The following is a 25,548-nucleotide window of genomic DNA, read 5'->3' as shown; positions in this document are numbered from 1 at the left end:
AACTGCTTCATAGCTGATTTAATTCTTTTTAGCCTAGACTATAAGAGGAATGTGTTATTTCTGACCGGGCATTGAATTCCAGACTCTGAAATTCAACTCAAATGTATATAGATACTTTTAAAATATAAAGATATGTAATTCTAGTTGAAAACCAAAAGTAAAATTTCTAAAATATCAAGCAAATAACAGTGTACAAAGTCTTATTCCATCTTTCAGCTGAATATAATGAAACTTTTAGAATGTAGAGATTTAACTGAAAATTAAATTTTCAACAAGCAGGTTAACCTGTCTCGCTAAACATTTTTGTTGTTAAGTTTTTATAAAACATGCAATTGTTTTATAAAAATATAGAGAAAACCTATAGTATTGGTAGTAGAATTTTCAATCATACTTATGATTTCCAAAAAAAACATGGTCATATTCCAATTAGTTTCCACCAGGATGGTAATTTTAACTGAACTGCAATTCAGGTTCAAAGATGTTACCTTTAGCAGCAATTCATTGAAATGTAGAGAGACAATAATAGCTGTCAATGTGAAAGAATTTTAAGACCCCATTTCCACTGCTTCAGAATGAAATTTGATGGTTACCCTAATAGATATATGAAGGAACCATCTAGCATTAGGGATAGCACAGCCCCCATGTTGATAAGCTGAACAAATTTAAGAGATTTGAAGAATCAGTTCATTTCAGCCCCATTTTTAAACTTTTTTTTATCAAAAGCCCAAATCTGCCACTTGCCCAACTTTTTCCCCCAGCCTTTTTTCCCCTTAAAGTTCTTGATCTTAAGTATTTAAAATTCCTGTCTCTCCCTCCCTCCCATATGAAGTGCATTTTTTGGATATTTCGCCTTGCTCTTTTATTTTTAAAGATATGTGACGCTTCAACTTCAGAAGCTGTGAACATCAGTAATGTCCATCTACCTGAGATAACAAGAGACAAGACTTGGTTAGCAGCAAATTAAACCCTCTTCCAAAATGCTGTATGACACACAATTCACATTCTAACATGGAAGGCTTCGGTCAATGTTTCCCTTTCAGAACACAGATCTACTTGCAACCTAGAACAAATAAATTGTTTAATCTTCACTCTATTCCTTCATGAATTTGTTTGACTCATTTTTCATCTTGTTAAGTTACATCAGTCTCTTGCATGTTTTATCCTAGTTACCTTTTCGAAAGTGGATACATCCAAAGTAACATACTGTATAGATTAATATCAAGGGGTGTGGGTTTCTGATTCTTTTAAAAATCAAAATTTCTCTCCATGTCTACATGGTTGTTTTAAAACATGGTTTTAATAAGGTGGATATACATGTGCTGCAGAAGGCCTATTTTGATCTTTATCAAAGGAATCAGAAATGATTTATTTTAATTGATAACACAATATCCGCTTCCCTTTCCAAATTTCTTTTCTTGGAGAAAGAAGTTTCCATTGTCACTTATATTCTTAGAAAGATACAAGTAGATTTTTTTTTCTTATTTGATCATAAACTAAAATCCAAGTAGGTTGGCTTACTATATATTGAAAACTATTTTTTCAACAAAGGTCACATAAAATACTTTAACCGTTGTCTTAAATATTCTGTGCCTCGCTCACTATGAAGTAACTTGTGCTGCATAGAAAATAGAGAATTCCCCCATTTCAAGGAGGACCCCTACACATAGCTTTTTAAAAGCCAAATTACAATGGTCTACATAAATGTAAAATATAAAGGGCTACCAAATATTGAATGGGTTGCTTGATTTAGGTATATTTTGAGGCTACACCAAAAAAAAACCCTGATTTTAAGATCTGCCATAAAATACTAAAACAAACTCCACTTGAAAATCCATTTTACATTGAAAGTAGCATTATGCACAATTATTCGAGTGTTCAGATGTGGAAGATCATCAGGGGCTGTAATATCTCACATATTTTACCCCTATTTAGGCAATAATCATATATGCATCAGGATCAAATATAGTTCAGCAGTCTAAGGACTGTGAGACATGAGCCAAATTTAAGCACCTAAAAGAAATGCTAGCTCTCCCAGTTCCTAATTTTAAGCCAAGAGAAGACTTCAAAGGGATTGTAAAATATTTGCTAGAATGCTATTTTGATCCTGAACAAGATGCCACTTTTGATTAGGTTCTCAAAAAGTGTCCCCTTCCCTAAAAATTCTGACCCTGGACCAACAGTTAAAAACTTAATTCTTCAGAGGAAGAATCAATCTCAGGATTCTATTTGTATCAAAAACAAATCGAATTAAAAAGCAAAATCTTCAGAATGGACCAATTCAAGTAGCCACTGAAAGAAGGGAACCAAAATCTAGAAGCTGTAATTAATGGACCAATCAAAATAGTAACAAAGGAGAAAAGACAGTGCTTGCCTATTATTGATTACTACAATTGCAGCAGCCATATCAATGGAGTAGAAAGAGTTCTTCCAAATTCATACAAAACTATAAAGCTTTGAAAAGCATTGCTCTGGTCAGGGTAAAATCGGAATGTGGTAACAGAAAAAAGAATTCCAATCTGACCATAAACATACACTCTGCCAGGAGAGACTTAGGAAACTGAGGTATGCTGCAAAAGAGTCATGGCCCTAACGTTGATGACATTAGCCAGAAATTGAAATCAGGACTCTTCAACCCAAATCCAGTATCAAGGTTCCTGATTATCCTCCTGGTAGGTAAAGAAAAACTAAACTATGCAGCAGAGTTTAATATGTCTGACAAGCCCTTTTAAAAATCAGAAAGTATTGCATGGTGTCTGAAAGACACCTGGATAAAAAATATTGAAGTAACTGTCTCTAAAAAGCAGAGAACTTGCACTCAGCTCCAACATCTCTTTTCCCACTGCCCATTTCATTTTCAATGCAAATTAAAAGAAGAGAAGCAACTAATCGAGTTCTTCCTAGTATCATCAAAGCTACCTCAAGAACAGCTGTGATGACAAAAAGTTCTACATCAAACAAAAGTAAGAATTGGGGATGGGATGAGAATCTTCACTAGTAGACTGGATTATTTCTCTGATTCTATCTTATTAGTGACCAAGATTTTTTTAACCAAATTATGTTTGCCTGTTGCAATTTGGAAGAATAGTTGAATTGCACAAACTGATCTAAACCTCAAGTGGTGGAAATTCATTACTTTAGACTGAGAAGTATACAAATCCTAGACAAGTTGATCCATGAATAATCAATCAATAGGAAACTACTGGTTTAACCCCACAGGGGAAAAAATGCAGCCTCTTTTAAATAAATCACATCCAATAGATGTCCTTTCTTATGAACTTCAGCCCTTGTAGAAGATCTTGAACAATGAGAACACTGGTCCACCTTATATGCCACCCACTTCTCAGTCAGCAGATTTTCCGTGGAAGGCGTAAATTCAAACATGATGTGATCATTCCTTTGGACAGGCATAGTTGGCAACCCAATGAAGATCAGCCACTACTCCCCAGTGTAGATAGAGTATACTGACCACCACCAGCACGTGCATAATCTGATGGCTGTTGAACCAATAGTCAAAACAGCCTGGCTTCCAGCGCTCAGGCACTCGCGAGATGTTGATGACGCCCCCAAGAAAGGCCAGACCATCCATAATGAGGTATGAACGCAGAGAGGTGGGATGACCAGTGCCTAATCCCACCCATCGCAAATAGAAGAAGAAGAAGCGGAACAGAGCCTGCCAGGCAAAGGCTCGTAAGCGCCGGACACTGGAACGAGCAGTCACTGCACAAAAGATACCATAGCTTGACAAGCCTGTGTAGGCCAGCAGGGCAATAGAACGAAGTAGTGGGGAGCAGGCCAGCGTGCAGTAGATGATTGGTAGAGCACCTGTGTGGAAAGAGAGAGTCAGTCCACCAAGAAATTAAGTATAAAAACAATGGCAATCGTCTTACAAAGCCAGTCGCTACAGGTAGTCTCCCAACTACAATGGAACCTGGGATTTTGTAAGTTATTGTAGCCTAATTCAACAAGTTGTCCAGATTCAATTTTACAATCCTTTTACAGCAATTATAAAGCAAGTAAGTATAGAAGAGCGTTGGTGGTACAGTGGTTAGCGTGCAGTACTGCAAGCTACTGCTGATTGGCAGATCAAATCTCAGTAGGCTCAGTAGGTTGATGCAGCCTTCCATCCTTCCAAGGTCGATAAAATGACCCAGATTGTTGGGACAATACGCTTACTCTCTGTGAACCACTTAAAGAGGGCTGTGAAGCGCTACATTAGTCTAAATGCTATTGCCAAGTTAAGCAAATCATTTGGTTGAACCACATGGTCATTAAACAAATCCAGCACATCCAGTGGTCATTGTTTCCTGTTGGAAAAGGGCAAAAATGTTGCAAATTGAGATCACATGACTACGGAATTTTGCAATGCTTTGTTACCAAGTGCCTGAAATTCAATCATATGATCTCAGAAAAATGTGGGCAGGAGGCAGAAATTTGATAATAGGTCACAACTAAACAATGTCGGCTGGCGGGACCCAGGGGAAGAGCCTTCTCTGTGGTGGCCCCTACCCTCTGGAACCAGCTCCCCCCAGAGATTAGGACTGCCCCCACCCTCCTTGCCTTTCATAAACTTCTTAAACCCCACCTCTGCCGTCAGGCATGGGGGAGCTATGTAATTTTATGTATGGTATGTTTGTCTGTATGCTTTTTTATATAATGGGCTTTTTTTAGCTTTTTAATGTAAATTGTTATTTTAGACTTCAATATTAGATTTGTTATGGTATATTTTTTTATCACTGCTGTGAGCCGCCCCGAGTACGGAGAGGGGCGGCATACAAATCTAATAAATAAACAAACTTTTTTTTGAAGTCTATTGTAAACAGTTGTTAAGCAAGGACTAACTACATTTAGCACTCTTGAAATATTTCAGCTGTCCTTCAGATACTCCCAGAACAAAGTCTTGTATTTAAAATAGGAAGCTCCCTTTTCCCTAAATAATCTTTACAATGCAAGGATCATTCATGGAAAATATATTTTTCATTTTAAATTCAGTTTCTTTTAAGTCAGCATGAGTATTTCCTTTTCAAGCATAACCACAACTTCTTAATTCTACACCACTCTTATCCCTTCTTTCTTCAGCTTTTACCATGGCTTTTGCCATCACATAAAGATTGGCTCTTCAATACCCAAAGCCGACACAATTTGGCTCATATGTTCTCTATGCAACTTGTTCCCAGCTCAGAAAATACAGTGATACTTCGTCTTACAAACCCCTTGTCGTACAAACTTCAAGATACAAACCCGGGGTTTAAGATTTTTTTGCCTATTCTTCCAAACTATTTTCACCTTACAAACCCAAGCCGCCGCCACTGGAATGCCCCGCCTCCAGACTTCTGTTGACAGCGAAGTGCCCGTTTTTGTGCTGCTGGGATTCCCCTGAGGCTCCCCTCCCTGGGAAACACCACCTCCGGACTTCCGTGTTTTTGCGATGCTGCAGGGGAATCCTGGCAATGGAGGTCCGGAGGTGGGGTTTCCCAGCAAGGGGAGCCTCATCGAAATCGCAGCATCACAAAAACACAGAAGTCCGGAGATGGGGTTTCCCATGGAGGGGAGCCTCAAGGGAATCCCAGCAGCGCAAAAACAGGCGCTTCGGTTGGCAAAGGGGGTGAGTTTCCATTGATTCCTATGGGCAACATTGTTTCGTCTTACAAACTTTTCACCTTACAAACCTCATCCCGGAACCAATTAAGTTCGTAAGACGAAGCATCACTGTATCACTTTTAGTCCTCCTGTGTTCTCAACACACGTTGCAACTTTTTCCCTTTTTTGCTTCTCCAATCAAATAAATCATCCAGGGATAACAAGGGAGCACTTTAACTTACCCAAAGTGTTGACCATGCATACCCCACACATATCCAGAGTGAGCAAGGTATGGTAAACAGCAGGGCCTCCCTCATGATTCATGAAGAGATGGTAAAGCACGCTACCCAGCTGTGGAAAAATGCAAGCCAAATAGTGCACGACTCCCAGCCATGATTCTGAAAGTCGAGCCCATGGAATGGTCAGTGGCAGCACGAACAGAAACCCCAGCAGAGGGATGCCTGAAAGAGGAGAAAAGAAGGAACTGAAAGGAAGGATGATTACTCAGAGTTCCAATAGGGATAGTATCAGAGATCCTTGCCCCCTTTTCCAACCCTATGCATTTTCTGCATCTTATCCCACCCATAATGTATGTTTGACCCAAGCAACATCCTTTGTTCATCAGCTGCCACAGAAACCAATGAAAGAAATTTCATGGATCCAGAAATCACATCAAAGCATTTTTGTGTAGGGAGCCTGTTCTGTCTGGGTCCCCCCCAGACGCCAACACCAACCAAAAAGAGTAGCCAGACACACTGGTAAAAAGCAAAGGCAGTTTATATAATTGAAAGCAAACTCAGGTAACAAAAACTGTTCTTACAGACAGGACCACTATGAAGCTTCACAGAGGTTTCACGAAGGCCAGGCAATAAAACAGGATTCTTGCTGGCAAAAACAACGCTGGAGATAATAACACCCACGCCTCCCCCAAGTCTTCAGACTTCTAGGCCACAAGCCAAGATCAGAGACGCCAAGAATCGAAGCAAGGTCACAGGACTCCCAGTTGATAACTCTCCACAAGACTGTAAGGGCGGGCCTGCCTTTTCAACCCTGCTGAGGAGAACCACACCCAAACCCAGCTGTTGCCAATTCAGGGATGGAAATACCTTTCTAATTGGCCCCGTCTTTGAGCTGCACGTCGCTGCGTCATGTCTATTATAGCCTGTGCGTCTTCATCCAGTGAATCCAGGCTACTAGCTGGGGAGAGCCCCCCCCCCCCGGGGGTCTCAGGCTGCTCTCCCTCCTCCTCTTCCTGACGTTCCTCTCCCCCGTCTGCCTGGTCCTCCCCCTCTTGTTCACTGTCCTCCTCCTCTGGGCATGGATCCGGCAGAGGTCCAGCCGTTCCCTGAGGAGCCTCAGGCTGAATCACAACAGAGTCTAGGGACACACTTTTTAAAAAGCCCTCATTTTAATAGATAACTATTGCTTTAGTACAACTTTCTTATTCCTTTCACAGCTTGCGGGATTCCTAATGTATTGGGATTGCAGGCAGACTGGAAATCTTGGAAATTGAAATCCCAACATATCTGAAAAATATCAGACTGAGGCAAGCTGGTTTATCAATTTCCTCTTGTTTACTTCAGGCGAGGAAACTTTCAGCAATACTCAAAAATGTTAGGGGATGGGGAATGAAAGAAATTGCATCCTTGTCCCATTTTTCTTTGTGAATGATATATTGAAGATTTTTCAGAGGAAAGCACAAATGTAAAGAGAAAAGTTTAGAATTAAAAACCACTTGCAAATCTCCAAGTTTGTGATTTTTCTTAATCTGCTCTTAGATTCTCCAAGCAGACAGGTACAGACGAACCATTATACCGTATTTTTCAGAGTATAAGATGTACCGTACCCCAAAAGAGGGTGGAAATGTCGGTGTGTCTTATACGCCAAATGCAACCATTTTTTATTTCCTGAAGACCAACCCCTCACCTGCAGAGAGCTCTTGGGGGCTGGGGAATGGCAAAATTGCCCGTTTTTATGAAAAACAGGCCATTTTTCGGCTGTTTGTTTTGCAAAAATGGGGTGGGGAAAGGGTCCAGGGAGCCTGCAGAGAGCTCCTGGGGCTGGAGGAAGGCAAAAATGCCTCCATTTTTACTATCCTCCAGTGTCCAAGAACTGTCTGCAGGCTCCCAAACCCTTTGCCCACTCAATTTTTGGGAAAAACACAGGCAAAAAATTACCCTTTTTTCACAAAAATTGGGCTGTTTTTGCCTTCGAATTACCCATCTAGCATGATTGGAGGAGGAATTCTGAGAGTTGAAGTCCACTAGTCTTAAAACTGGCAAGTTTGAAAACCCCTGGGTTAGGAATTAGGGGGCAAAGGTTTTCAAACTTGACAGCTTTAAGACTTGTGGACTTCAACTCCCGTTCCTAAGCTATTATGACAGGAAGAATTCTGGGAATTCAAGTCCACAAGTCTTAAACCTGTCAAGTTTAAAGTTTGTAAAAAGTGTACATGGTTGTAAAAAGTATTGTGCTACACTGATATTTTATTAAATAATATATTACTACACCATTTGGTTCAGAATATTTTTTTTCTTGTTTTCCACCTTTAAAATCTAGATGTGTCTTATACTCCAGTGCCTCTTACACTCCAAAAAATATGGTGTCTTGGTATTTCTCAACATTGGCATGTTTAAGATGCATGGACTTCAACTCCCACAATTCCCCAGCCAAATTTGCAGCTTAAACTTGCTGACGCTGAGAAACAGTGTCATATCTCTTTGGAGTTTTACATGATTTCCAAAGCTCCTTTTGGGGAGAGCAGACACCATAAATTGTCTACTTATGATAATTGAGCCTAGACAGCTTAGTGAATTGTGGATCATTTTACAATCTTTCTTGCCACGTTTGTTAAGTGAATCATTGCAGTTAAGTTGGTAATACGGTTGTAAACTGAATCTGGTTCCACAGTGACCTTGTTTGTTAAAAAGTCCCAAACACATGATCCCAAGAGATTGCAACTGACATAAATAAACACCAGTTGCCAAGTGTCCAAATTCTGATCATGTGACCACAGAGGTTCTGCAAGTGTTGTAAGTGAAAAAAAATCGTAAGTCACCTTTTTTAAGTGCAACTGTAACTTTGGTCACTAATCAAATGGCTGTAAATCGAAGATTAGCTATCCTGCTATCCAGGTTCTGGCATTAGCGGTTGCAGGGAAGGATCTCCGGAAGCGCTATCAGAATGGCATATGCAGTCTAGTTTCCTTCAAACTCTCAGAGCAGAGAAATACCGATGTTATATTACTTCATGTCCCTCCATATAGAATTTTATATGACTTCCCCATTCTGAAACCACTTCCCCATATTCCTTCCTGCAATCACCAAGCCCTGGGACCTCCTGAATAGTTCCTGAAGTTAATGCACTGCACTAACTTGCACCAAGATGCAAATGTCCACGAGTTGAATTGTTGGTGGAGGCCTAGAACCCTACAGAATAGCGTCTTCTCATCTCAATAAGGACAAGACTGTTTCATACAGGGCTTTTTGCTGTCCAATGTGGCATTCTTTGATCATGTTTTCCCTTCAAAGAAAATAACTCACAAATATGAGGAATCTTCACACTTGTTTGATACCAATTTGTCATTCTCAAGGATATGATATGTTGTAATCTGTCATCCAGTCCTGATGGTTCCTAAAAATTATTCTGAAGGAAAAAACATGGTATGTTCCTGTTACCATATTCTGGAGTATGTTTCCTTTTCACTCCAAACCCAATGAACTTCATCCATATCTGATTTGCAGGTGTATATGCTTGACCTTATCCTCTTTTCTCTCATCCCCTGTTTCCCCAGAGGTTACAGCTTTACACAAACAGATTAGGTCTCCTTGAGCCCAATTACTGCGCTAATTGAGGCTGCCTGAAGCCAGATCTCAATTAGGAAGATGATAAACAACCCCCACCCACCCACCCACACACCTTGAAGTTCATTAAGGGCCAGCCATTCTACTTTTGTCAAGCCCAAGATAAGATTCTAGAAGTGACGGAGTCAACAAGTAAAACTCATGGCAGGAGGTCTGCCACTAGACTAGAAGTAGTATCACAAATTGAGGCATCATGGCTAGTATGCAGAAAGCTTATGGCCAAACGTGTTTTGCTGACAAGCTTTTTAACAATAGTATGAAAAACAGTACTAATTAGTAAGTCATTCCTCCCTTCCAAATTATCCTAAGCCTTGCCAAAGAAAAAAAATATGTACTTTCAGCTTTGTCCGACATATATCAAGAGCACTGGGCAGTAGTGAGAGGAGATAAAAATACAAAAGGTAGGAACTGATTTATTTAACTTATATGCTGCCCATCTCACCATAAGCAATAAGACAGTTTATAGTCATTCAATTAAAATGCAGTATAAAAAATTAACAAATAAATAAATAAGAATCTTAAAATTTAAAATCCAGCTAAGGTAAAATTGACTAAGATGGAGATGCAAGGGGCAAAGGGGGGGTGGGATAATATTTAGGAAGAAAACCTTGAATTTCTTAAAACATCCAAAGAGTGCTACTTTCACCATGAAAGACTCAGCAAGGACTGGCAACCTTGGTAGAGCAGGTTATCTTGATAATGCAAAGAGAAAACTCCTACTTTTTATATCTGGCCAAAGCTCCATCCGGAAAGGACGAAGTTTTACTCCAAGCTTTCCTTTAAATTCCACACGGTGTTAAACCAGTGGTTCTCTGCTTGTGGTCTCCCAACCTATTGAGGGCTGCAATGTCATCAGAGGGGCTTGAAGAAATGTTATGATTTAAATCTTGGGTCTATGGTCTTCGTCCACGGCCAAAAAAAGGATAGGGGTGTGAAGAAAAGATTGAGAACCTAAACCTAAACTAACACTTCCCCAAACCTAGGTTCTCCTTTAACCACCACCACCACACCAGCATATGTCTGACTGTGACAATCAGAACTATAGGCAACCATATCTTCCAGGTTAAGAAAAACTGAGCCGCCCTGAGCCTACGGAGAGGGGTGGCATACAAATTCAACCAACCAATCCATCAATCAAATAAATAAATAAATAAATAAACAAACAAACACTAGAATTTGGAGATTTTACATCCAAAGCATGTATAGGTAGCCCTTGACTTACAACGATTCATTTAGTGATCATTCAAAGTTATAATCCTCGCCTTTCGTAAACTTCTTAAAACCCACCTCTGCCGCCAGGCATGGGGGAACTGAGACATCTCCCCCGGGCCTATACAGTTTATGCATGGTATGTTGTGTGTATGCTTTCTTTTAATAAGGTTTTTTTAGTGACTTTTAATTTGTTATATACTGTGTTATTACTTTTGTGAGCCATCCCGAGTCTACGGAGAGAGGCGGCATACCAATCTAATAAATTGAATTGAATTGAATAGCACCGAAAAAAAAGGTGACATATGACCCTTTTTCACACATATGACCGTTATAGTATCCCCATGGTCACATGATCAAAATTCAGACACTTGGCAACTGGCTCCTATTTATGACGCTTGCAGTGTCCTCGGGTAATGTGACCTACCGATCAGCAAATTTAATGGAGAAGCCACATCACAACAGTGTTGCTAACTTAAAAACCGCACTGATTCACTTAGCAACTCTGCAAGAAAGTTCATAAAATGAGGCAAAACTCACTTAACAAATGTCTCACTTAGCAATAGAAATTTTGGGCTCAATTGTAGTCATACGTCAAGGACTACCTGTACCTTCCTATCAAACTTATGGGTTCCACTGTCTTTAAGAATGTCCCTACTGATGTGGAGGATTATGGACTTGCAATCTAAAACTTTGTGTTTAAGGATCAAAGAAATGATGATGATGATGATGATGATGATGATGATGAAGATGATTGTAAAACCAAGCCACTGAAGCCAAGACCAGGTATTTCTTTGAAGAAATACCCAAGTATTTTTTCACCTTAGTTCTCACTGGTCCCTAGAAACTCCATCGGATGGGAATGACAGCCTCAAGGAAAACAAGGATGGCGTGTCAGCAGATAAATTGCAATTGTACATTTTGCTGACAGTAGAAATTTGGTACCCAAGCTCTAACTGTACAGCAGCAAATGCCTCCAAAATGCAGCCGCACCAATTAAACAAGCTATGCAACAACTTAGTTTCTGGAGGAGGATGTTTTTATTTATTTTTAAAATATACTAAGTTGCTGACATTTCCGTCACATCCCCACCCTCAAACCACTGAGGGACCTGATTTTAAATCTAAAGAAGAAAAGTTTTAAAAAACCTGAATTCAAACATCCAAAATTTCAAGTGCTAAGGAGCTTGAAAGCAGCTGAAAATAGCATTTAGAAATTGGGTGGAGAAATTAGGTTTAAAAATTAGGTGGGTAATACAGTGATCCCTCGAGTATCGCGAGGGTTACGTTCCAAGACCCCTCGCGATACTCGATTTTTCGCGATATAGTGGTGCGGAAGTAAAAACACCATCTGCGCATGCGCGCCCTTGCGCATGTGCAGATGGTGTTTTTCACTTCCGCACTTGGGAAGACCCCCGACCAACAGCTGAGGACCCGCCTGCCCGCCGCTTGTCCGGCCGCCGCACCGCTTGTGCCGCTCGTGCCGCCGCTGCTGGCGCGAGCAACGCCGCTTCCCAGCTGAGTGGCGCGAGCAACGGCGTGGGCGGGCGAAGGGCGGGCGCGCGGACAAGGGGTGCACGAGCGGCGTGGCGGCCGGACAAACGGCGGCAGCATGAGCAACGCAAGCGGCGTGGCGGCCGGACAAACGGATTCTCCTCCGACCTGCCCTCAACTTACCTTCCAGCTGATGCTTCGATCCTTGGAAGAGGCCAGAGCGCCTTTCTGCACCACACTCTGTGCTCGGGTTCCTTTCCGGAAGATGGAAGTTTCTCTCCTTCCATCCTTTCTAGCAATACAATACTCGATGGTTTTAACCATCCTTTCTAGCAATACAATACTTGATGGTTAAAACCATCGAGTATTGTATTGCTAGAAAGGATGGTTAAAACCATCGAGTATTGTATTGCTAGAAAGGATGGTTAAAACCATCGAGTATTGTATTGCTAGAAAAGATGGTTAAAACCATCGAGTATTGTATTGCTAGAAAGGATGGTTAAAACCATCGAGTATTGTATTGCTAGAAAGGATGGTTAAAACCATCGAGTATTGTATTGCTAGAAAGGATGGAAGGAGAGAAACTTCCATCTTCCGGAAAGGAACCCGAGCACAGAGTGTGGTGCAGAAAGGCGCTCTGGCCTCTTCCAAGGATCGAAGCATCAGCTGGAAGGTAAGTTGAGGGCAGGTCGGAGGAGAATCCGTTTGTCCGGCTGCCATGCCGCTTGCGTTGCTCGTGCTGCCGCCGTTTGTCCGGCCGCCACGCCGCTTGCGTTGCTCGTGCTGCCGCCGTTTGTCCGGCCGCCACGCCGCTTGCGTTGCTCGTGCTGCCGCCGTTTGTCCGGCCGCCACGCCGCTTGCGTTGCTCGTGCTGCCGCCGTTTGTCCGGCCGCCACGCCGCTCGTGCGCCCCTTGTCCGCACGCCCGCCCTTCGCCCGCCCACGCCGTTGCTCGCGCCACTCAGCTGGGAAGCGGCGCTGGGGTTTCCCCGCCGCCCACGCAAAGGGGAAACGCCGGCAAGAGGGGGAAGACCCAGGGAAGCCACCCAGCAGCTGATCTGGCCAGGGGGAAGCAAACTCCACCATCTACGCATGCGTGGCCATAGAAAAAATAATGGCGCGCATGCGCAGATGGTGTTGTTTACTTCCGGGTTGAAAACTCGCGATATAGCGTTTCGCAATAATCGAGATCGCGAAACTCGAGGGATCACTGTAGTTGAAATTGTATGTGAATATCTTAACTACACCATAGATTTAGGCTGATGCAAAATGTAATGCCTTTAAATGGGAAGGTTCTAGCTCTTTGCTGTAGTCAGAAATTTCAATTTTATACCAGAAGCTGGAGAGGCAAGGATGCAATTCCACAATTAGCTATAAAGCACAGTGATGGCCTTGGGAAGTCATAGCGTTTTAGGCTTTCATACAAGATCTCTCTCTTGAGAAGGGACTAGGTATAGATAAATCTAACAACTTGAGTACAGAATGTTAGAGGCTAGGGGGCAAGTGGCCTTCAACTCCATCCAATGTCCAGGCTCAAGAAAAGGCAGCTTATCTGGAGTTTTCCAATTGTATCTTATCTTTCTATTGACACTTCTCTTTCTTACTGCACACATCCTGACTTTGCTTGCTTCCCTCAAGGTTGCATCACCGATGGGACTTTGAACTCAGAGGCACCATGGCAATATAATACTAATCAATAATAATGATACTCCCCAAGCCATACAGTTTTGGGCAAGGGAAAATATGCTGCACCATGCTACTATTTCAGATTTCTTTGAAGTGCGGGAGGGTGTGTGTGATTCCTTTGCTTTCTACCCACCTGTCACCCTCTCTCATGAATCAATGCGCTCCCCCCCCCCCCTTTGTTCTTTACATGAAATCTTTTCCTGGCTACAAGACAAACCTCACTTAGTTCTATGGGTTGTCATTTATATATGCAACACATGCAGCACAGGGAGCACGCTTGCCGAGGTGGATGGGGCATGCATAAGTCATTTTAAAAGCTCTTTAGGGGCTAAACAGAAACCTAACCACTCTCTCATGAGCCCTAGAAGAGAGTAAAACTCCCATCCTTCCTCCAGCGAACTTGTAAGCAAAATAAGATTTCCCAAAGGTAAGGGAAAACAAGTGAGCCACAATAAAGTTGGAGTGCAAGCTGAGCAACTGAGGGCTATGTGCAGGATACACAGAACTCTGTTGCGAGCTGATGATCTAGATTCTCATGGAAGGAGCAGCAGAAAGAAAAGGCAATGATGAAAGCATTGTTTCCGGTCACAATTCAAAGTGTTGGTTATGACCTATAAAGCCCTTCATGGCACCGGACCAGATTATCTCAGGGACCGCCTTCTGCTGCACGAATCCCAGCAACCAGTTAGGTCCCACAGAGTAGGTCTTCTCTGGGTCCCGTCAACTAAACAATGTCGCTTGGCGGGACCCAGGGGAAGAGCCTTCTCTGTGGCAGCCCCGGCCCTCTGGAACCAACTCCCAGCAGAGATTAGAATTGCCCCCACCCTCCTCGCCTTTCGTAAGCTGCTTAAAACCCACCTCTGCCGCCAGGCATGGGGGAACTGAGATACTCCTTCCCCCTAGGCCTTTACAATTTCATGCATGGTATGTTTGTATGTATGTTTGGTTTTTATAATAATGGGTTTTTAACTGTTTTTAGTATTGGATTACTATTATATGCTGTTTTATTATTGTTGTTAGCCGCCCCGAGTCTGCGGTGAGGGGCGGCATACAAATCCAATAAATAAATGAATGAATGAATAAATAAATAAATAAAGCAACAATAAATGAGCTGTGTGTGAATGTAAACGCACACATACATATATAGTACGTACGCAAATGTGCAAAAGGTTGTTTGCAAGGCCAACAAAAAATTTGTGCTTAAACACCCAAAACACCTTTGCAAGAGTTCCTATCGGCTTTTTGTTGCCACCTACATGGTCAGCTGCTGAAGTGTAAACCACTCAGATCAGAAAATACCATTTCAGCCTATCTTGGATAGGATGTATCTCCCTTCCCCCGGGGACCTGTGTCATGGGTCCTCTGGCTGGAAAGAAGGAAGGAGGGAGACAGGAAGGAAGAGAGAAAAGAGATGAGCCTATAATAGGATCACCATTAGCTATTTGGAAAGAAGGAGATAGGAAGATAAATAGAAGGTGGATAATTGTTTCATATCTTTGGAGTATTTCAGGATGAGCTCAGGAAAGGAGTGCTTAGTGTTAAACCTTCCATGTGGTAGGACAAAGTTAAGAGTAATTATGGGTCCAAAGTCACAAAGAATTGAAAATAATTGTCATAATTTGGGGTTCTCAAAAGATTTAGAGTCTTGACAATGTAATCTGATGAGCCATTTCTGCAAGCTGCAAAAATGGAGTAACGAAAAAGGATTATCCGTCCCCGGTTTATATTTTTAGCAGATATTGCACAAATCCGCACTGTATAAATCTATCAATGGTTTTAGCTAACCCCAAACTGGTGTCTTCAAAAACCACAATTCTCTTAATGTGTAAGGGAATTCCAATGCAACAGATTTGGAGCACCCTAAACAGCTTATTAGAAACTACCCTCGGCTTCAAATAGGAATGGCTGTCTTTTTCTACTTGCTTTTTTTAAAGCTATTCCTGGCAACTCTTTGAAGATCCACTGTCCCAGGCAAATTGCAGAACTTTGGCGACATGGAGCAAGATAATCCAGAGTCTGCTTTTTGCAGTCTCCCATTTCTGCTGGCCAGTGGGTAACTTTTCCTGAGAACGTCTTCTCTGTGACAGCATCACAATTATGAAACTCTATTTGTAAGCATATTGGCCTGGCACAATCGCCTTTCAGATACCAGGCGCAGTTTATCCTGTTCTCTTCAGCCTTAAACAGCAATTAATATTGATCTCTTTTTTTTAGCTACTGTTGACCCATTTACTCTATTTGTTCTTAGAATGTATTATTTAATTTTGTAGGCTGAGTGAATCCATCTTATTCAATCGGGATGTTTTTCAAGTGTTTGTGAGCTATCAAAAGGCAGATTTAGAACTTCTAAATAATAATGAATTCAGGTTTTACCATCCCCACCCCCATAAAGTCCTGGCTGAATCCCAGGTCCTCAGCCTCAGTTCTCTGTCTGTGAAAGGAGAGTCAAATCTCCCTTCACTACACAAAGGATTCAGAATTACAATAGATAATGGACGTAGTTGGGGGAAAGATCAAAAGCAATGTGAGAAAATATTATTTCACTGAAAGAGTAGTAGATCCTTGGAACAAACTTCCAGCAGATGTGGTTGGTAAATCCACAGTAACTGAATTTAAACATGCCTGGGATAAACATATATCCATCCTAAGATAAAACACAGGAAATAGTATAAGGGCAGACTAGATGGAACATGAGGTCTTTTTCTGCCGTCAGACTTCTATGTTTCTATGTACTGGTACTTCACCCTATTTGGACAGAATCTTCCACATCAAATGGAAAGAAAATCTTCTTTTAGCCATGTGCAGTATTTAAGAGAAGTCCAGGCCAACGTCCTCTTCCTCCCTCATGGCCACACAATGTCACTTAATTTCTCCAAGCATGGACTCATCAAATCACCATGAGCTCATTGAAAAACTGACATGGTTAGTATGACACATCAGGTGCAGAGAACTATGACCCTTTTATGGTCTGTGAACTTCAACCCTCAGAAGTTTTGAGCCAGCCATAGTTCCTCACCTCTGTGATAGATGAATGTTTACAGAATTAGACCCTACAGCCACCTTGCTCTATAGAATCTTTACACTAACTTTCCCAACCTTGGATGTCTCCCAGATGTGTCCATTTCCATTCACAGAATTATTAGCAATGCTATACTACCAGTGGAATTCTGGGACGTACCCCCTCATCCAGAGCCAACGATAAGCAATCCTCCTCTAGTTTGACCAGGGATTTTGCTGTTTCCAACTAAAGAAGCAAAGGATTAATTCTGGGTATTTTAATTGGCGAAATATGCTCTCACACTATGGGCTTTGGGTTTTCTGAAAAAGCTACCTGTTATGGTGGTTACTGGGTATATTATGTGACTAACTTCAAAATATATAAATCACATTATTTGCCAAACACACAACCTAGCTCATAAATGTGCTACAGTCCTTTGTTTCACAAATCTTAGAAGTTAAAACTTTTAGCAAAACAAGAGAATCAAGAGCAATTGTATCTATGACTTTTAGCTGAAGAGTCTGCACCACATAAAACCTCCTTTGGCTATCATACAGCATGTGGCCTACGGAAATCAGAATGTCCTTTAGATAAATGATACAGAACATGCTGCCTCTTTGCTGTAATCTGGTCAATGGGATTTTTGCAGCTCAAATATGATAATCATATCCTGCCTTATCCCTCACTATTAGGCAAAGAATATGAAATACTTAAACAAGGCTTCTTCTTTAATTCATAAGCAGTCCCTTCTATGTTTATAGACTATAATTCTTTCTCACCTCCCAGCAGGATTCCTATTTTGCAAGAGATGAAAGCTAAGCTAGACTGAACTGGAAAGAAAGCTCCCCTTCGACAGATTAAACTTCTATATATTGAGCTGTAAACAAGCCAATTAGATGACTTGATAGCTGGTACAAGAACTGGCCAGAGGTCATCTAGCCCAATTTGCTCTCTGGGGTAGGATCTATAGCGGTGATGGCTAACCTTTTCGTTGTCACATGCTGAAAGCGCGCCTAATCTCCTGCACATGTACTCCCCCCATGCCCTGTTTCGGGATTAGTAGGTTTCCTACAGCCTCCTGGGAGCAAAAACACGGCATGGGCAGGGGCATATGCTGCACACACACACACACACACATATCCCATTTTGGGCCTAGTAGATGTCCCTGCACTTATAATCCATAATGCAATGTGTGCATGACCTCACGTGCCCCACCCATTCACACATACTTGCACATCTCCCATATGCGCCCTCCCTCCACACATGCACAGCAGAGACCTGAAAATCAGCTGGCCGGTGGGTGGCATGTGCAGTGGAGTTGAGCTGGGGCAACAGCTCACATGCCCGCAGAGAAGGTTCTGCGTGCCACCTGTGGCACACCTGCCATAGGTTCGCCGTCATGGCTTGCGTGGCTTGAGTTGGCTGCCGATCAGTTTCCAGTCACAATTCAAAGTGTTGGTCATGACCTTTAAAGCCCTACATGGCATTGGACCAGATTACCTCCGGAACTACCTGCTACCACACGAATCCCAACGACTGATAAGGTCCCACAGAGTTGGCTTTCTCCGGGTACCGTCGACTAAACAATGTCATTTGGCGGGCCCCAGGGGAAGAGCCTTCTCTGTGGCGGCCCTGGCCCTCTGGAACCAACTCCCCCCCAGAGATCAGAACTGCCCCCACCCTCCTTGTCTTTCGTAAACTACTCAAGGCTCATTTATACCACCAGGCATGGGGGAGTTGAGATAGCCCTTCACCCTAGGCCATTACAAGTTATGCATGGTATGTTTGTGTGTATGTTTGGTTTTATAATAGGGGTTTCTAGTTGTTTTTATTATTCGATTGTACATATTGTTTTTATTATTGTTGTTAGCCGCCCCGAGTCTACGGAAAGGGGAAGCATACAAATCCAATAAATTATTATTATTATTATTATTATTATTATTATTATTATTATTATTATCTATAATCAGCATAGGAGGGAAAAAAACCCCCAATCAAAATAAACCACAATGATCTAATAATAGCATGGCTTATTCCAGTGGCTTTATAAAGCATCAAATAGAATCTACTCCTGCTCATTGTGGTATTCTTTAACCCCGATATTACAGTTGTTCAGCACACAGTGTTAGTCAAAATCAAGCAAAATTCTCCTACAAGCAATACTAATATTGTAGTTAGAAGTAGTCGTAACCCCCCCCCCCACACACACACACACAAAAGCAGTGTAGCTTTAGAGAATCACCAAAGGACAAATAATAGATGAGTAACATTTACATGTTCTTCTACCTCTAAGCTTCTCAGAAGTTTTGGGTTAGTCATCACTAGAAAGAGAATGTTAGATCAGATCAATGCTTACAGTAAGACCTGTTTTTACCCCACCCTTGTTTCTTTCTTTTGCATTCTTTGAGCCACAACCCTAAGAAGTGACACTCCCAAACCAACCTTAGGCATCTGATACAGGACACTCTCCACCCTTGTAACACTAAAATAATCAATAGCATCCATAAGTCAATTTTCCTGGGAAGTGAGTAATAGGCAAGCACGGCAAATACAAATACTTGGTTCCATGGCTCTACAGCTGTCCTGGCTCAGGGATCTATTTGAACCTTAAGCTTTTTTGCTGTAGGAATTAGATTTGCAAAACAAGTTGCTGCAATTGACGTGCAGTTACTCAATTTCCACCTTAGCATTGCCATTGCTCCTTCCTCTCACTCCCCCCCTCCCCCCCGCTTCTTTAGTATCACCTTTCCTAACTCGAAACCCTCCACCTGTGAGGGACTACAGCTCCCAGAACTCTCAGCCTCCTTTTGGCCATGCTGGCTGAAATTCCAAAATTTGGGCCATTTCCCAAGCAATCCGAAGGTGCAAATTGTTTCTAAAGGAGGGAATAAGACGGATGAGAAGGCTGCACGTCCACCATTATCCGGTACGTCAGTGAGCTCCCCTTCCCAGAATCCTTTGCAATATGCACAGATTCCTTAGCGGACAGACTGGTGTTACCTTGATAAAGAAAACAATGTAGAAGTCTCTCCATTTAGGAACTTGGACTTTATTATTATTATGTCAGTACAACACAGCAAACGAGATCACTCTGCTGGATTTCGTATTTCATCACCAGTCGGGTGCTTCCCAAGCACCTAGGACTGCATGATGTAGCGGCGAATTATGTTTGCCGATCCCAGTAAAGCGGCCTTTTGCAATTGACAGATGGAGATTTTGTCAATTCCAATGGTTTTCAAATGTCCGCTGAGTTCCTTTGGCACTGCGCCCAGCGTGCCAAGTACCACTGGGACCACTTTCACTGGCTTATGCCAGAGTCGTTGCAGCTCGATTTTTAGATCTTTGTATTTCACTAATTTCTCTAGCTGCTTCTCCTCAATTCTGGTGTCTCTTGGGATTGCAATGTCGATGATCCATACTTTCTTTTTCTCCACGATCACAATGTCTGGTGTGTTATGCTTATTATTATTATTATTAATAATAATAATAATAATAATAATAATAATTTATTATATTATTAATAGAAGGAAGAAAACTAAACGTCTGTCTTCTCTGTGGGACAGTGATTCATTAAACAACATGCACTAACAAACCCACTCTCAGGGCTCCATACCTCCAGAACAGATTTTTCAACCTTAGCTGCTTTAAGAGGGATGGACTTCAGTTCCCAGAAGTCCTCCTCCTACTACTTTGGGAGTTGAAGTCCATCTTTCTTAAAGCAGCCAAGGTTGAGAAATACTGTTCACGAGGACACTGCCCAAGGTATTCTCTGAAAACTTTGGAAGTTGCTACATATATTGTTGGAAGTTATCTACCAAGCAAATGCTTACTACCGTGTTTTATCAATGCAATTCGACACACCCGGGCAATTACAACTGCTCCTCTGTTCTCTTGTTTTTCCCTGGCCTCATTTGACATCAATGGACTGAGAACAATACCCTTTCTTATGAAGATCCTCTTGTTCATCTGCTCAGGAACATCAAGAAAAAGCTTACTATTCAAGGAGGTCACTTTTAGAGCAACTGATATGCCATTATTCCAAAAGGCAGCTGGATGACCAGCTTCCCACATTCTGATTTGTGGAACATTTCTGATGACCAAGATAAATTTGAAAAGTGCACTTTGGGATTGGTGGGGAGGATAGCTGGCCTTCTCCAGGTCCCGTTAACTAGGCAATGTCACTTGACGAGTCCTAGGGGAAGAGCCTTCTCTGTGGGGGGCCCGGCCCTCTGGAATCAAGTCCCCCCAGAGATTCGTACTGCCCCCACTCTCCTTGCCTTTCCTAAGAATTTGAAAACGTATTTATTCCGTCAAGCTTGGGGTCACTAGATGCCAGCCTCTGGCCAGTGAATGTGTAGGATGCTGTAGTATGTTTCTGAATGTTTGACTTTTAAATGTTTAGCTTTTTAAAAATATTTTAAATTAATTATTCTGTTAATTGGATTTAGAAGTGTTTTATATATTGTATTTTTATCGAAATGTTGTAAGCCGCCCCGAGTCCATGGAGAGGGACGGCATATAAATCCAATAAATAAATAAATAAAATAAATAGCATTGACTCGAGTAAACTGAAATATGTCTATTTAAAAGAAGGGCATATTCGGAAGAAAGGAACACTGTAAACAGTTTCAGGGAGGATTCATCCTCAACCCACAGATTCTTGCTTGAAACATTTAGGGTGTAGATGTGATAGAAGGTTGAACGCTCGTTGGTCTATGGTGGCCATAAAATCAGGAGCTTTTTAAGCATGTATTGCAGCTCACAAGTGGTTATGCCTCTTAGTAAGTTTTGTAAGGTGGAAAAAGTCCTATCGCATTCTTGATTTCTTTGATACAAATAGATGGGAAGCTTTTGCAACTGCAATCTCGTAAAACAGCTAAAAAGAATTGTGGTGGCCACAGACGACAAATATCTCTTAATCCATGACAAATAGCTCTCAATTAATTCAACAAACTAATTTACCCATACTATCCTTACAAAAAAGGAGAAGCTATAAGCCAATTTTCCCCAAGATGGCATTGTCTAAAGCAATGTACTATCTCAACCCCAGCAACTTTACAATGTGTGGACTTGAAACTGCAGAATTGAAGTCCACCCACCTTAAAGCTTCTGAAGTTGAGAAATACTGTTTTGCTGCAAGCGATCTGGTCAGTGTGAGGAGCACAAAGGAACCATGGTCTGCAAGCTGGAAGGGAGCCAGACTAGGGAAAGCTATTTGCACAAGAAAACAGTTTAAGAAAGGAAGCGTTCTACTTCCTGCTTTCCCCACAACAAGCAACAATGAGAGCAGTTTTGCACAATTTCCCTGAACATCGTGGTGGATTAGGCATAAGAGGTCACGAAGGGCTGTCCTTGTTGGTCAACCGACAAGAATAGCTAGCAAAAGGAAATTTGCAAGGTCCTAAGAAAATTTGTTACAACTTATTCTTATTCCCTTTTCACTCCTTTATTATTCTAGATTGATGCAGTGGCTCATAGTGGAAGCATGGCTCTTCTTATTTTCTTACAGGACGTAATGAAACAACAAAAAAAAGGTTGAACTGAACTGAAGAGGTTTAGTTCTTCAGTCTTAATTTGTTTATTTCATTTCATATTATTTTACTCATTGATTAGATTTCTGTCTAACAAATATATCTAATTCCCTGCCTTTTCTCAAGGAATTTAGGTTAGGTACATGAACATCCAATGTTTCTCATTACAAACTGTGACAAACAGGTTGGGGGGGAGAGTAAATAACCAATTTTAAGTGATCTGGGAGGCTTTTGTCTTTGAAGATTGCTAGAACAGGGATCTCACCATTCAAACAGCTTACATACTGGCCTGTGATATATTGACAATCTCGCTCTTTTCCATAACAAAAAGCAAAATCACAAATATAGGATCCTCAAATAAATTCCTATAGGATGGTGATTGCATCCATTAGGAATTGTTTGGGGATCCTGTATTTGTGATTTTGCTTTTTGTTATGGAAAAGAGGCAGATTGTCAATATATCACAGGCCAGTATTTAAATTGTTTGAATTGTGAGAATATATATATTCTCAGAAGAAGAATATTAGGAATATAGGTATTATTTCTTTACTTGCTCAAGTTAAAAGCTAGATTTTGAAATTGGATCACAACTTTGTAGTAAGAAGAGCCAAATATTTAAGAATAATATGAAAATGCATCTAAAAATAGCTTACACAAATCTTAAGGTACATTGATTTTAGTTTTTACAGAATTAACTGTAGACTTCTGCCTGAATGCTTTTCTTTCTAACGTTACAACCTTTTTAAAAATGAAAGAGTAAAACATACCATTCCATTCAGTGTACTTGGGTGCAGCAAAGAAATCTGAATATACTTTGCTTCCAATATAAAGTCCAACGTTTGGTGAATCATTCTACATAACGTTTGGGTGGGGGAAGTTACATAAACTATATTAAAATATGTATAATTTATGTAGTTAAATACATTCAAACATACACCCTCTTCCCAATTGCTTCATAAAATAAAGGCCTTACAGTACAATATATACTTTCAGGTACTAGCATTTCCTTGAACAGAGCTCTTGATTAACCCCCAGGATAAATTATATGTTGCAAGGTTTTCCTTCAAGAGTAAATTGATGCAATAGAATATCTAAAATATGAGCAACACTTTAAGTACTCACAACAGAGTTTTCATAAACATCAGGAATATGGAAATAAAGCTAGTTTAAAAAGATGTTATAAGAATTAATGAAACTTTCGCCACAACATCCTTTGAATTCTAAAATAATGTTTTAGATACTTATGCCTATTTTTCTTAATTTGTGTTCCACCAACACAAATCTATGTTTATGAAGATCCCTGCTTTTATTTTTGCAAGCTGCCAGCAAGTACAGGAAAAGTACCAAAGCAGTGATACAAATGATCCAGCTAGAAAGGTAGAAACACGTTATCTCTTCAACTGAAGGAGCAGGCGAGTTCCGTGTAGTAGAACTGCATCATCAATTTGAAATAAATGAAATAAAACCTATTTTCATTTGTGTTTCTTCCCTCTCCATATATTTTAATTGCAATATTTTTTGGTTACATCATTGTCATATTTATTTCTCTAACTTTCCAAAAATAGTTAGGTGAGGCCAAGTTTTCTTCAGTATTATCAACATGTCACAAAATGATCCACAAAGTTTTTGGGGTTTTAAATTAACTTAAATATTAGATTTGTTTACATTGTATTATTGCTGCTGTTAGCCGCCCTGAGTCTGCGGAGAGAGGCGGCATACAAATCTCATAAATAAATGAATAAATAAATAAAGTTATGTAGTATAGCGGCGAAAATGGGGACTAGTCACACTTTCTTTGCTTCCTTGAACCTAGGGGAATTTTAAAACAATCCATTCCTATTCACTTTTTGATAAATGGGCCCTCTAAATACTGCTTAAGAACAACAACTATCATTGATCAGTTGTAGTTTAGTAACAATTAAATTATCGCTTTGTTTTCTTAGGCACTTTCGTCAGGGATGAAAACTACAGAATTAAGTCCAGGACAGGATGCATACTAAAAGGTCACTGACCAAGGATCATGAAAGGCACAAAAAGCGATAATGAATCCATACAAAGATGCCAGGGATTGAACCTGAGCCTTTTAGCATACAAAGTGCAAGCTTAGTCCTTCTCAGACGTTTGCTCACTGAAGCCCATGGAATCCAAACTAAGACTCCGATAGCAAACTTGATGGGAGTAGGCAAGGGCACTGCTGCAATCAAATAACTCTATGCCCATGCTTCCCTGCACAACTTTGCCCAAAGTCTGGCAAACTTGCCTTTTTTGCCATCTTGTAGGAGTAATCCCTCATTTATCAGCAAAGGGGGAGGGGACCACAATCCAAACTTGAAAAAAAGTCTAGACAAAAACATATCTATATGCGCAAAGAGGAAGGTAGGTAGGTAGGTACCTCAACTCCTGATGGAGAGCTGGCTTGCTATTGGCGTTGTGTGTCTGAGGATGCAGGCGCAGGCTAAGTGATTCCACGGGTATTACTACTGTACTGAACTGTGCTGCTAAATACCGTATGGTGAGGTTCAGTATTTCACTGGGCTTCTGAACTATAGATTTAGGACGGGGGGAAAAGCAGAAGGGGTTGGTTCCAAATCTTTTTACGGGTGGGAAAGAACTTATCCAGGCCCTGAAAGGATCGGCATACCTGCTCTGTGGGATGGCCGCGGCGTCCGAAAATCACTGCTGCTACTCTTCCCCCCCCCCCCCATCCTGTGAAATACGGGAGCCATGCAAGGACACGGGACCGGCTAAAGCTGCGGGACGGGCGGGGAAAGCCTACCGATGACCCACGCAATTCCCGAGTTATCTGGGTGGGCAGAAGCAAGGATGGCGGCCAGGGCAATCGCCGGGACCGGTCCTGCAAGGAGGGCACGGAGATCGGAGGGCATCGGAGGGGTGAGAAAGGTAAGGGGAAGCAAGCATGGGGTTCGGAGGACAATCTGCCGCATCTCACCGTGGGTATAGATGTTGCCCAGCTCGTTGTGCAAGTAGAAGAGGCTGCGGAGACAGCCGGGCCCGGAGCTAGCCGGCCGGTAGCCCGTTAGCACGAAGCGGTTGAATTGCAAATGAGGGGGGGAGCTGGCCCAGTCCAGGAGCCGGGCTCCCCCCAGGAAAGCCATGGCCGGGCTCCCCCCCCAGGGTCAGCTACCACCCGGGTTCTGCATCCTTCTAGCTCTGCTTCCTCCTGTTTCTGCC

The 25,548-nt window shown here is 41.6% G+C and overlaps 1 protein-coding gene across 1 annotated transcript; it reads right to left on the bottom strand.

The window, feature by feature from the left end:
• Positions 1-833: 833 nt before the first annotated feature.
• On the bottom strand, positions 834-25,548 carry LOC139155238 (progestin and adipoQ receptor family member 4-like). The gene is made up of 3 exons (XM_070730349.1): positions 25,307-25,548; positions 5,820-6,038; positions 834-3,822 (listed from the first exon to the last, which is right to left on the bottom strand). The coding sequence occupies exons 1-3, from the start codon at positions 25,470-25,472 to the stop codon at positions 3,389-3,391; spliced, it is 819 nt and encodes a 272-aa protein (XP_070586450.1). The 5' UTR covers positions 25,473-25,548; the 3' UTR covers positions 834-3,388.

The sequence above is a fragment of the Erythrolamprus reginae genome, unplaced genomic scaffold, assembly GCF_031021105.1.
Source record: "Erythrolamprus reginae isolate rEryReg1 unplaced genomic scaffold, rEryReg1.hap1 H_1, whole genome shotgun sequence".
Lineage (NCBI taxonomy): Eukaryota > Metazoa > Chordata > Lepidosauria > Squamata > Dipsadidae > Erythrolamprus > Erythrolamprus reginae.
This window is presented reverse-complemented; position numbering and strand designations above follow the sequence as displayed.

Excerpts from the sequence above, each read along its gene's own strand:
- LOC139155238 (XM_070730349.1), bottom strand. The coding sequence starts at position 25,472 with ATGGCTTTCCTGGGGGGAGCCCGGCTCCTGGACTGGGCCAGCTCCCCC. Across the intron at positions 6,039-25,306 it reads GGGCAACATCTATACCCACG|GCATCCCTCTGCTGGGGTTT; the intron begins GTGAGATGCGGC and ends CTCCTCTTTCAG. Across the intron at positions 3,823-5,819 it reads ATGCATGGTCAACACTTTGG|GTGCTCTACCAATCATCTAC; the intron begins GTAAGTTAAAGT and ends CTTTCCACACAG.